The sequence below is a fragment of the Pseudorca crassidens genome, chromosome 15 (genome assembly GCF_039906515.1).
Source record: "Pseudorca crassidens isolate mPseCra1 chromosome 15, mPseCra1.hap1, whole genome shotgun sequence".
In the NCBI taxonomy this organism is placed as follows: Eukaryota; Metazoa; Chordata; class Mammalia; order Artiodactyla; family Delphinidae; genus Pseudorca; species Pseudorca crassidens.
The window spans coordinates 62,490,469-62,504,122 of NC_090310.1; the positions used below are offsets into that span (position 1 = coordinate 62,490,469).

General features: G+C 48.5%; 1 protein-coding gene and 1 long non-coding RNA gene across 9 annotated transcripts in view; one reads left to right on the plus strand and one right to left on the minus strand.

Annotated features, from left to right (window-relative positions):
- The window catches only part of LOC137207672 (uncharacterized), a 75,278-nt gene extending 64,579 nt beyond the window's left edge, over positions 1–10,699 (minus strand). The window contains exon 1 of the long non-coding RNA XR_010935204.1: positions 10,523–10,699. This is a non-coding gene — a long non-coding RNA (uncharacterized lncRNA). The remainder of the gene's footprint in view (positions 1–10,522) is intronic.
- Positions 9,248–13,654, plus strand: part of HM13 (histocompatibility minor 13) — a 41,346-nt gene continuing 36,939 nt past the window's right edge. For 3 of the 8 annotated variants that reach the window (XR_010935202.1, XM_067707752.1, XM_067707751.1), the window contains exon 1: positions 9,252–9,560. Coding sequence is in view for 6 of the 8 variants with exons in the window: in XM_067707752.1 (XP_067563853.1) it covers positions 9,378–9,560 (183 nt within the window). In the remaining 2 variants the exon portion in view is untranslated. Of the gene's footprint in view, positions 9,561–13,654 lie in introns of all 8 variants that reach the window. The other 5 variants (XR_010935201.1, XM_067707749.1, XM_067707748.1 and 2 more) reach the window with 4 other exon arrangements.

Genomic DNA, 13,654 nt, shown 5'->3' on the forward strand with positions numbered 1-13,654 from the left:
AAATTGTTGCAATCAGATGTAAATCTTAACCCCCAAACTCAGGTGGGCAAGGAATATTCATTTCTCAAAAACCAAGTTAAGTTCTACTATTCCCCTACCCTTCTGGACTGGAGGGAAATTCAGTCTTCATCCTTACTGGAGGCTGCTCCTGCCAGGGGACAGGGAGGGAAGCTGGGGGCTCTCAGTAGCTCTGGACCATGTGGGGCTTCTAACCACAGTGCCCAAGGCCTCAAGGACACCTGAGTCCAGCAGCCCCTGCTTCTAAGCCGAGGAGGGACCTGGGAGTCTTGCTGGAGGCTGGGATCACCAGGACTGGGTCCAGCCTCCCCACGCCCTGTCCATTCATCCCCACAGTCTGGCCAAGAAGGGGGAGGATCCCCTGACCCCAGACTCCACTGATCTTCCTTCAGTTCACAGCCTCCAAGAGCTCCTTCCTCTCCCCTGTCCTTGACCTCAGAAAAAATGAGCACTCTCTCTACACCAAAGGTTTGCAAACTCTGAGTCTCCAGGAGACAAACTGGTAACCAAAAAATAAAGTGTGAGACTTGGTGACTGGAGAGCACAGGTCCCACTTAAAGGGGGCAGCACAGCTCAGCTCACCAAACAGCCATAAGGCAGTGTTGCCCAGTGGTTAGGACCCCACATTCTAGAGCTATGCTGCCTGGGTTCAAATTCTGATGCTGCTGTCTACTGTCTGTGAGTTCTTAGGCCAGTCACTTAACCACTCTGTGCCCATTTCCTTAACCATGATAAGGAATAATACTCGTACCTCCTGTACAACAACTTCCTGTGAGAAAGCACTTTGAACAGTGCCCGACATTAGTAGGTACTCAGTAACTATCAGTGCTCATCTCATGAAAATACAGGGCTGAGACTGCCAGATCTTCTAAATATTCAAGAAAATCCAAATATCCAAATCTTTATTTTGAAATTGCTGTTTTTTAACTTTGGCAACTGAGTGAAGACAGTTGTTAAACCTTGGTGAAGGGCATACAGAACACCTCTATGAACAGGATGGGGCCTAGGAAATGCAGTTTGCAATATCTGCTCTATGATGTTTAAACACATAGAAAATGAAGCCAGAAAGGAAAGAGTCAGAGGCAGTTTCTGCTGTGAACCCCGTGACCAAACCTCTCCTAGGCAAGTGATACAGGAAGGGGAGGAGAAAATAGAGGGGAAAAAAAATTAACATATCGAATTATCCTGGTAGATAGCACATTGCACATTGAAGTGCTGTGTGTTATGAGGATTTTTTTTTTTAAGTAGCTGAGAAAGAATAGGCAAGGTTGTGGGGAAGGTAATGTATAAGGTGTCACCTGGGATAAGGAGCTAGCTTAACAAACAATCAGGAAGAGAGAAGATGGTGGGTGGGGGGACAGCCTATGCAAAGGTCCTGAGGCATAAAAGAGCTTAATGCAAAAGAGGAGAGTGGTAATGGATGAGCCAGATATGTAGGCAGGGGCAGTACATGCAGGGCCTCAAAGGCCATGGTGAGGAGCATGAGATTATTTTAAGGGCCATTGGGAGATATTGAAGGGTTTCAAGCAAAGAGGTATGATACAGAGTTGACTTCAGGAGACAAATTAGGAAACTGTTAAAATAGCCTGGGAGAGACGATGTGGCCTGGATTGGCCAGCAGCCTTGGACGTGGACAGCCCCAGATTTCTGAGTCTGGATTGGCCTCAAAATCAGAGGCTGGATTTAAGCCTCAAAGCAAACCCGCTGCTTTTACATCAGCCAGGTAGTGGCCTTCCCATAGCCGGTGTCCCCCAGGCCCATCTTGGACACCCCCATTTCACCTGGACTGAATCTGTTAACTGGCCTCAGCTGCCCTCTGCTGGCAGAAGAGGGCACTAGAGCAAGGGGAGCAGCTGCTTCCCAAAGCTGCATAATTCTCAATGAAAAGGTCGCCTGGGGGGGGGGGTGGGATAGGGAGGGTGGGAGGGAGGGAGACGCAAGAGGGAAGAGATATGGGAACATATGTATATATATAACTGATTCATTTTGTTGTAAAGCAGAAACTAACACACCATTGTAAAGCAATTATACTCCAATAAAGATGTTAAAAATAAAATAAAATAAAGTACTTTAAACTGTGGGAAAAAAAAAAAAGAGAATACCTCACCAGCACCCATCTTCCCCGTCTCAGTTAGTAGAATCTCTATCATCCGGTAGCTCAATTCAGAAACCCAGGACTCAGTTCCTCCTTCTCCCTCACTCCCCATCAGGGAGTCCTTTTGACTCTATTTTCTGAATAAAATCCTAAATCAGAAATGTCCTAAATATATCTAATCACGTCCACTTTTCTCCATCTCCACCAGACACACCCTAGCCAAAGCCACCACTATCTCTTCTTTGGCCGATTTGTTCACTGTCACTCTTGTCCTGGCCAATCCATTTCCCACTCAGCAGGCAGTGCTCATGGTATACTCTGACTCCAAACTCCTTTCTCCTCAGTGTATAGCTCCTCATACCATTCAATGTTGAACCAAATAGGGAAATCCCTGATATACACACAGCCCCATCCACCCTGGGCACTCTGCAGGCATGGAAAATCTTATGAAGATTCAGGAGAACAGAGGTGCTCATATCCGAGCCTTACAAACGCACTTGCCCGCCCACCACCGGGAATTTTCCCCTCTCTCCACGTGGTGTCCCAGCCTCACCATCTCACTGGCTCCTCTCCTTCCTCCATCCTCCCCTTCATTTCTGTCTGCCTCATTCTCTCCCTCCCACAAATTCCTTATCATTTTTAATGCAAAGCACATTTGCCATCTCTGTTTATTTGGCACCTGCCAGTGAGGGCTCTTGGGGTCTCACATTCCCCTCAAGCGGATTGTCAAGGTTATCTTCCCATACTATACATATACACAGTTCCCTCCCCAGGAAAAATACCAATACCAAGACAATAACATTTTCACCTGAGTACAGCGTGGTGCTAACATTCTATGACTAACATTCCATCATTCCAACATCCTATGGCGTGGCCTGAGATTACTGAAATCTCCGCTGAGCCCAGACTCAGACCATGTAATGGATGCTTCATCCCCCTCAGAGGACTTGTGTCGGTAGAACTGGACACCCTGACCACAAGGGAGCCTCTGGGTTCCTGAGGCAAATCACAGCATGTTAACTCAGCTCATGGGGGCTGCCATTGTAGCGCACAGATATGCTGTGGAAGAAAACAAAGACACAATGCAGAGAAAGGATCCTGGCAATATAGACATCCTGGTTTTCGGGGGCTAACCAAGGTCCAGCTCTGTCCCTGCCTGTCCTGTCCAGGGGTTGGTTTTTCACCTCTTCCTTGGAGCCTATACATTGCCGCTTTTGCCTAAAGTGCATCCGGCTGGCCTTCCTGGTTCCACCAACCACAGCGCCCTGACTCGCCGTCAGAGGCACTGCCTTTCCCTTGGCAAACCCAGCCTCTGTCCCCAATCCAGCGAGGAAGAAAGGGAACTGTAAGTGACAACTTTTTCTTTAGTCTTCAAAGATCTTTTATTTCCTTTTTGAATGTCAGGAGCAGAGGGATGGGTTCATCACACTCATTCCTTCATAGTAGACCATCATCACTCTTTTCCCCAAGGCCCTTGTTTTACTTTACTTATGTACATATTTTGTTTGTTTTAATTACCAGTTCCCACCCTCATTCCCATCCCTCTATAGGCAACCATTCTAGTATGCTCAATATGTATTCTTTAATATGTAAATATCCTTGTTAGATTTGCAATGTTGCTATGTAATATGTACTTTTAAAATTTATTTTATTGTAGTATAGTTGATTACAATGTTGTGTTAATTTCTACTTACAGCAACATGATTCAGTTATACATGTGTACATTCTTTTTCATATTCTTTTCCATTAGGGTTTATCAGTGTGATATGTGCTTTTTTTTAACATTTTGTTATTTATTTTATTTATTTATTTTAGGCCACATTGGGTCTTTGTTGCTGTGCGCGGGCTTCCTCTAGTTGCGACGAACAGGGGCTGCTCTTCATTGCGGTGCGCGGGCTTCTCGTTGCGGTGGCTTCTCTTGTTGCGGAGCACGGGCTCCAGGCACGTGGGCTTCAATAGTTGTGGCACGTGGGCTCATTAGTTGTGGCTCGTTGTGGCTCATGGGCTCTAGAGCACAGGCTCAGTATTTGTGGCACACAGGCTTAGTTGCTCCGTGGCGTGTGGGATCTTCCCGGACCAGGGCTTGAACCTGTGTCCCCTGCGCTGGCAGGCAAACTCTTAATCACTGCGCCACCAGGGAAGTCCCTGATATGTGCTTTTATTTTTTTATTTTATTTTTTTTCCTGATATGTGCTTTTAATCTACATAAATCATATCACACATTTTTCTTAATGCTCAGCTCTATGTTTTAAAGATCTACACATGTTGACGAGGGTAGGGGGATTATGAGGGATGCAGTTGCTGCCCCACCCAGATCCCCTTTACCAGACATAGTGGCCTGACCACCAGCTGTTGTGAGTATTGGTTAAAAAACACTCACAGCTGCCACCTTCTCTGGAGAATTGCCTTTGGTCAAACAGAAGCCAAATGGTCAGGGAGACTCCCCGCCTCCCTCCCTGACCCCTAGACTTGGCCAGTGATGGACAGATACAGGATTACAAGAGGCCTCAAGGCGGGAACAAGTCTGTGGCACACTTTGTGCCACAGAGGTCCCCATGAGGTCATGCTGGAGCGAGTCCCCGGCAGAGACCCCATCCTCACTTGGCCTTTTTTTTTGCCCGTTGCGGAGCACAGGCTCCGGACGCGCAGGCTCAGCGGCCATGGCTCACGGGCCCAGCCGCTCCGCGGCACATGGGATCCTCCCGGACCGGGGCACGAACCCGCGTCCCCTGCCTCGGCAGGTAGACTCTCAAGCACTGCGCCACCAGGGAAGCCCCTCACTTGGCCTTTTGTCTCCTGCCTTCCTTCCTTCTTCCCTTCCTCCTAAGGACACTCCCCACCAAAGGCAGTTAAACAAGAATCCTCATCTCTGGCTCTCTGACCTATGGGAGTGACCGTGCTTTATCATCCAAACTGGTACACATTTGAGAATGCAAGGGGTTCTATTAATAATCAGCCAGGGCAATCTTATGATAAACCATGATGGAAAAGAATATTAAAAAAAAAGAATGTATATATATGTATAATTGAATCATTTTGCTGTACAGCAGAAACTAACACGACATTGTAAATCAATGAAAATATTGAAAATAAAAATTTAAAATATTGAAAAAGTATTGAAAAAAATATTGAAAATATTGAAATAAAAAATATTGAAAAAAAAGTCGTCCAGGGAAAAGGGCAGAAGCCATGACTGTCCTGACTGCACTGACCGAGCAGGCACTTGGCTCGTTGCTTCTCATTGTTGCCTAGTATCCCATGGTATACGCCCAGCACACTTTGTCTATTTGTTCCTCAGGGACACACACCTAGGTTCACTCTAACTTCCTGCTACCACCAGGAAAAAAAAAAAAAAAAAAAAAACTGCAGGAAAATCCTCAGACATGTTCCCTAATAGACCTGTGTGAGAATTTCTCTAGGATGATGGAACTGAAAACACAAGCTACATGAGCAGTTTTAGCCTCCAAAAACATCTTCCCAAATGAGAATTCCAGTCTTACTGTAAGGAGGTATAGGGGCACAGAGAGTGTTTCACCCTGTTCCTTCTATCTTAGTAAAACCCCTGTGGCGCTTACTGCCGGCTCCACACTGCTAGAAATACAGGAGTTCCCTGAAGTTCCCTGAGGAAATCACATTTGACTCAAGCTTTGAGGAATGAGTAGGGGTTAACCAGTGTTGTGAGGAAAGATAAACATGGTTAGGTGGAGGGAACAATAAACTCATTCCTTCACATATAAATATTTATTGAGCACATATATTTAAAGGTCCTGTAGCCTCAGTAGGTAATTTAACAGTAAACATTTACACAGTTTTACTGCTTCCCTGCCCATTCTCTCCCAAGAATCAAGAACACAGGCTCACCTGGGCTCCTGAGGCAGGACTATACCTCCTACAATACAGTGCATCTCCTACACCAGCATTTGTCAAACTAAATGTGCACTTAGATCACCGGGACATCCAGTAGGTGTGGGTGGGGCCTGAGATTCTGCATTTCTGATAGGCTCCCAGCTGCTACTACTAGTCTGGGGATCACGCCCTGATTAGCAAGGTCCTGCAGAACCACGATACCGTTATCACTCCCAAACAATCCACATTCACATTTCCCCACGTGTCCGAAAATTTTCTTTATAGGCTTTTTAAAAATGTTGTGATCCAGGATCCAATCAAGGGTGATAGATTACATTTGCTTTTCCCCCTCCCTTCATTCTCCTTTCATCTACAACATGGATTTTTTGGTTTTTTTCTCTTTCATGGCACCAACATTTTTGAAGAGTTCAGGCTAGTTGTTCTGAATATGCCACAGTCTGGCTTTTTCTTATTTTTCCTGACGTTTCCTCATGAGTAGATGCAGGTTAAACATGTTTGGCAAGAAGACTACGCAGGTGATATGTCCCCCGCATTGCATCACGTCTAGTCATTTTGTCCCATCCCATTCGGTGATGCTAAATTTGATCGGCTGGTTAAGGGAGTGTCCACCAGGTCACTCCACTTTAAAGGGAAGTTTTTCTTTTTATAAATAACTAGTAATCTGTGGGGTAAATTGTGTGACTATCCTGTCCCTCAAAAACCTTTCTCCCAAGGGTTAGCATCCACTAATGATCCTTGATTACTATTTTAAGAATTATTTAAGCATGGAATAGTGTGTGTAAGTGTGTGTGTATATGTGTGTGCGCATATATGAGAAAAAAAATGGAAAAACTGAAATCCATTCACAGTGACTGAACACAGTAATAAGAGAAATGGGGTGGGAGTAAGTCTGCATCTTTCTTTGGAACAAGTGTTTGGTAATTTAACTATCCCAGGCTCTAAACAGGCTCCATTATTGACCTCAGCTCAGATCTCCTCTGGGAAAGTAACACCATACAGGAGGCTTGGCAGATGAAGCCTCGGGGCACCACCCCCCACGCACAAGATTGTCTTATCCCTGTCTCCAGAGAATACCAAGACAGGCTGGCTCCAAGCCAGAAATCCAACCCTCCAGAAGCCTTGACGGGAGCTTTCTGAACTTGAGTCGACCCCTCAGTTCCCTGGGTCATATTCACAGTCTCCCATGAGTGTAAAGGGAGATGGCCAGATCTGCCCCAGACCAAACTAAATCAAGTGCTCAGCCTTGCATGAAGCAGGAGTGTCTCTGATTTCCAATTGTATGCTCTCAGATGAAGAGGCTCGGAGCCATGAGGCCCAGCTGCTGGGCAAATCCTGTGGCCTGAATTATTGATGGATGAATTCATCAGGCACACTGCCTTCACCCATCCACTCAGGTCATGTCCAGTTTATTGAAAAACAGAGCCTGAAACTGTACACCATCTGCCCAGAACTAAGTCACTCTGGTCCAAACTCCTTAGCCCTCTTTGTAGCTGGGATATTATAAAGAGCAGAGGCTTCAGAGCCCTACAGACCTGAGTTCAAGTCTCTCCTCTTCCTCTGCTGGACTGTGTGACCTGGATGGCTAGTTTATCTCTGTGAGCCTGTTTCCTTATCTGCAAAATGGGACTAATCATATCTTACCAGTGTTATTGAGATCAAAGAAAACACCTATAAAGTTACCAGTACAGTGCCTGGCATGAACTAGGCAAACTCCATTATGCAAACTTTAATAGTCTGACTCCTTGCCTTTGTCTCCTCTCACTGTGAACCCTATACTCCAACCCCACCTCACCACCTGCCCAGCTTGGACCAGGCCATGCGATTTTAAACTATCAGTGTCACTTATCAACTTATTGCCTCTCTGCTCTAAAACCACTCTTTTTGCCAGCTCTGTGATAATGGAGCCAGACCTCGTAAATATTTCTTCCTTGCCAGCTGACATACTTTAAGCCTTTTCAGTAGAGTGTACTAGAGGAACGCTGGAGGAGAATGGACCTTCCCTTCCTGGTTCGAGGTTGGCTCACTTCCTGGGTTCCTGGAGAACATGCTTTTTTCCCACTGCTTGGCGCAGGGTTTCTCCAGTGCTAGGTGCCTGCAGGGTACAGCTTTCATCAATTTGTCTGCTACATACTTTCTCCAGCTCTTAACTAGAGCACCATTAGCATAGCCAGGAGCCCCAGACAGCTTGGGCCTGCACCCAAGTTCAGGTGACTCCTACCTATACCCTCTCCTCACTCCTGGACACACATACACTGGGAACCTGACAGAGCTGGCCATCTGCAGAGCAAGCCACCTGACTTTTGTCCTCTGGAACTGGCTGGAACCACCCTGGCCCAAGCCATATACAAAACTTCACTAGGTTCCTAGAGAGGGATGTCTCTCTGAATTACTAATCTCCCTTAAATTACTTAATTTAATTTAATTTAATTTACTTAAATTACTAATCTCCCTCTAAATTACTTAATCTGCAGTGGTTAAGAATCTGCCTGCCCATGCAAGGGACACGGGTTCGAGCCCTGGTCCGGGAAGATCACACATGCCGCGGAGCAACTAAGCCCATGCGCCACAACTACTGAGCCTGCACTCTAGAGCCCATGAGCCACAACTACTGAGCCGGCGTGCCACAACTACTGAAGCCCGAGCCCATGCTACGCAACAAAAGAAGCCACCGCAATGAGAGAGCCCACACACCTCAACAAAGAATAGCCCCCGCTCGCCGCTACTAGAGAAAGCCCGCACACAGCAACGAAGACCCAATGCAGCCTAAAATAAATAATTTTTTTTAAAAAACATGCTATGTAACATATAACTACACACTAACATCCTATAGACTTTGATTTATTTATTTTATTCATTTTATTTATTATCCTCCCAACAACCCCCCGCCACACTAAAATTACAAGCTTCATGAGGGCAGCGACGGACTTTTGCCTATATTGTTCCCTTCTGTGTCCCCAGAGCCTAGGACAGTGCCTGGATATGATGGGATACCCAAATACTTAAGGAGTGAGGGAATGATTAAATATTGGATGAATGCCTGCATGAGTAAACAAATTCTTAGTTATTAGTGTCCTGGAGTTAAGGAGGTTGACTGGGACTAGGGAATGGGGTCCTCAGGTCTCCCTAGGGATGGATATCCACCGCAGTGGTCCAGTGTTCCTCTCCCTGCTACCAGCAAGTTGCTTAGCAACCGGCCGCCTGTCCCTCCGCCACCGCTAGAGGGCGCGCGGGCGGGGAGACGTGAACGCGCACGCGTGCGCGGCGCAGGCCGGCGAGGGAAGCACGTCACTTCCTGTTTCTTTAGGGGAACGTGGCTTTCCACGCATAGCCCGTCTTCCCTTCTGCGTCTCTGCTGCAGCTGCCGGACCTGGAGTCGGACCCCGAGTGCAGCCTTGCCATGGACTCGGCCCTCAGCGACCCGCATAACGGCAGTGTCGAGGCAGGCGGCCCAACCAACGGCACGACGCGGCCGCCTTCCACGCCCGAGGGCATCGCGCTGGCCTATGGCAGCCTCCTGCTCATGGCGCTGCTGCCCATCTTCTTCGGCGCCCTGCGCTCCGTGCGCTGCGCCCGCGGCAAGGTAGGGTCAGCGGCAAAGCCGGGCGCTGTCCACCTCCCACCCTGACACGGCTGGCACGGACCCTTCCCCCGCCCGCCCTGGACGGGACAGACACTTCCTCTGCCCGGACACTGACCCTTCCCAGCATTGCTCACCACCGCATCCCCAACCCGGGCCCACATCCCGGGGCTGACCTTAGGTGCCCCAGGATCTGGGCACCGATCCGCGAACCGGGTACTGACACGTTTCTCAAATAGGGAGCGGTTTCCAACCCCGTTCGGACCTTGACACATCCCTCCCTCTGTGCACCATGCTGGAAGCACTGTTGGCCGACCCTGACACTGTGATTCGGGTACTAATTGTTTTGAGCCTGCTGGACCCAGCCAGACCAGCCTCACGCTCTGCTCTGGCTGTTCATCCCATCTGGGACAGTCACCCCATCCCAGGCTCTGGGTCAACATCCATCTGTATCTGATGGGGCACTGGTTCTGACACCTCCTGAATAGTACAGCCTCTTGTCATTCCTCACCCTAACCCAGGGCAAATTCTGGCACCCAGGCTCATCCCTAGACTCTGACACCTGCCCAGCTGGAATCTGTGACCCATAGAGTGCTCTCCTAGAACCCCCAGATCAAACCTTTGCCCCACCTAAAAAAAAAAAAAAAAAAAAAAAACTAACACAGGAATATTAGCTCCTGGAACCCCCAGCTCAGCTCCTAGTTTTTTGCATCACTTTCTGGAACCAATTCCGGTCACACAACTCCTCAGGACCTGGCACTTTGGTGCCTCTCTTTTTAACCAGCCACAGACCCTTGGTTTGCTGGTTTCCTCTCCCTGACTACACCCAAGCTCGGACCTGTCCGAGCCTGAGCCCAGACCCTATTCCTAACCCCTAACCCTGACCCTGTTCCCACCCCAGACCCTACCTCAAAGTAGCTCTTCTCATGCCCCTTAAGACAGTCTTTCCACCAAATTGGGCTTACCTGCTGAGTAACTGAGCTGCTGTAGGCCTCTCTTGTGAGACTGGGCCAGAGCTCATCCCTGTCCTTCAACATCTGTCCCATTGGATACCTAAGAGGACCCCAGGGCCTTCCACCTTCTGACTTCCTCTCTGTCACCCTTCTTCCCGATATTAAGCCCTCTCTAGCCCGTTGCACCAGTGACTTCTCACTTCCTGGCAGCCTCTCCCATCATCCTCCACCACCTCCTGATCTGCAGCTCCCTGCTGCTCCTCCCCCACCCAGACCTGAAGTTGAACCTTAGCGGAAGCTGTCGTACCCAAAGAGGGCAGACCCATAGAGGAGCTGCCACTTTTGAAACTGCTCAAGCCCAGGTTCTCAAAACATTACCCAACTTGAGCAGTGGCCGAGGCCTGCCACCTTCCTTTCTCAAGATCAGAGAGCTTGAGGCTGGTTCCCTCTGTGGTCAGATGCAAAGGGGATTGGTCACGCTTAGGTGGCCCCATTTTCCGTACAATTCTGCCTCTTCTAAGCAGAGTTCTGGTGGCTTTCATCCTCCCTACCTTTGCTTCGGGCAAACACTTGGTACAGGGGGATGTTCTGAAATAGATCAGGACAAAGAAGGTGAAGGGCAGCAAGGAGTGAGCTGGGCACTTGATGTGAGGGGCTCCCTATACTGAGTAATTCTCCTTGGCACCATCTACACATGGATTAGTAACCTCTTCAGAAAACGCCTTCCAGACAACAGAATTTCCTGAACCTCCACTGTTGTCCAGGGCAGACGGATGCTGCAAAGATGAGTGGGTCAGAGCGCTGTCACCAAGGAGTTTAGGTGTCTGGATGAGAGAGGAATAACGAGATCTGTGATTGTGGTACAGGTAGTGCTGCAGGCTTTAGGGAGAAAGATTGAACACACCTGGGGCAGGGCAGGGCGGCTTTGTGCTGGAGGTGGGCTGGAGCCTTGAGGTAGAGGTCGAATTTCCCCCAGAAGACATTCGAGGCAGAGGAAACCAGGAAAGCAGCTGTACGAGGCAGTTTAGTTGATGGTGGAAAGTCTGGAGTGGCTGGAGCAGAGGGTAGGGATAGAAGAGAGCTTTCGATCTACTGAAGCATCTAAATACCTCTCCCCAGCATCTCCGGCAAGACAGGGGTGCTGGAAGACTGTGCATGGAATTGCAAACAGCCTGACCCTTAGCCTCCCACCACCAGTAACCAGGGTATTCTAAAGTTTACAAGCCTTCGCCCTCTGATTCTCCCAGCAACTGAGTGAGACAGGCAGAGCCAGTTTTATTAACACCATTGTACAGAGAAACTGAGAGTCAAAGAAATGACTTCTCTGCCAATTAGGGGCAGAACCAGGTGTCCCTGGTCCTAGTCCGGGGCTCTCCTTGATGCAGGTGCCTCTGAAGACCCATACGAGTGGCCTAGGGAGAGGACAGGCCAAACGACTCCCTTTTTCTACCCTGAGTTGTTTCTCTAATCATTTGCCAAAGAGAGAAAAGTTAGCTTGGGGGCCCAGGAGTTTTGATTTCCCGCTAGTGTTAGACCCCCCACAGCCAGCTGAGAGGGCATGTGAGGACAGAATTCTCCCTGGGGGCAAGTTGTCCATGACAGAAAGGGCGAGTTGTGAAATCATGGGAGGAGAAGTCCAGGAGTGTGTTGGGAAGAAGTAGCCATAGGCAGAGCCATCTGAGAGCAGTGCCCATTCCTGTCAGAGACCTCTGTTCCCAGAAGGGGGCAAATCCCAGCAACAGCTACTCATCATCGCTTCAAAGCCCTTTGGCCTGTAACTCAGAGGAGCCCCTCAGCCAGCTGGACTGGGTTCCTGCTCTGGGCTGGGTACCAGGGGTGCCAAGACAAAGAAGGCCAAGCCCTCCCCTCACAGAGCGCAGTCACCAAGGAGGAACAGCTGTGTGACCAGCCGACTGCTAGAGGTGGCAGCAGTGATCTTTGGCAGGGTGGATAGCTCAGCAGGCAGGACAGGAGGAGAGGGAGGCGTGGGCCCACAGGTGTTTTCCAGGAGGCAGTGAGCAGTTTGATGTGAGCCCAGTACAGGTACTCGGGTGATGTAACAGGAAGATGCTCTAGGATCCTGCGGCCATTCTGAGGTCCAGAATCCTGAGGGCAACGCACCAGTTAATCTTCGTAGTTACTACATGTTTGCATTTGTAAAAATTCAAGCAACGCAGAAGTATAAAGGAAAAGCCCGCCCCCCCAGTACCACTTCTGTGGAAGTGACCCAGTTAGCTGTTTGGTGTGCCAGCTTCCAGACCTTTTTCTGCATATATACAAACATGTATGCGCCTGTGTGCACATACATATAAAAGTGGGATTTTGCGGTACATAATTGCCCTGAAACTTGATTCTTTTTTTTTTCCTTAACAGTATGTCTTGGTCATTTTCCTATGTCAGTACATGTAGATGTACCTTGTTTTATGGCGGGGAGGGTAGGTCACGCACGCCCAAGGTGTAGAATTCCAAAGGTACAGGGGGACAAAGTGAAATCTCCCTCCCACCCCAGCTTCCCAGTTTCCCTCCCCCGAGGCAGCCCCTGTTACATGTTTCTTAGCTATCCATCCAGAGCCTCTGTGCCTTTACAAATAAATAAGCATATGCTTCCCCCCATTTTTTGCTACATAACTTACATTTTGTTATAGATACACTCTTTTTTACACCTTGCTGTTTTCACCACTTACATGTTGGAGATCCAATATGTCAGTACACATGACACGGTTGTGTTCTTTAACAGCTGTGTGGTGTCCACCTGTACCCCCCAGCCATGATTCTCAAAATGTAATCTCAGGACCAGCAGCATCAGTTATCACCTGGGAACTTGTTAGAAACGCAGATCTGTTCACAAGCCCTCCTGGCGATTCTGATGCGAGCCCAAGTGTGAGGGCCCCTGATTTGGAGTCCTCCACTGGTCAGTTAGGTGTGTCAGTCTTCTGCTATCGCAAACCATGCTGAAATTAATCTCCTTATACATTTGTTTCTTTACACTTTTCTGTGTATTTGTAGGATAAATTCCTTAAAATCGATTTGCAGGGTCAAGGGCTCTGTGCATGTTTGATTTAGACGGATTTTATCATATTATCCACCATAGAGGTTGTACCAGTTTATACTCCCACCTGCAGTGACCTCAGTTCTTGTTTGATG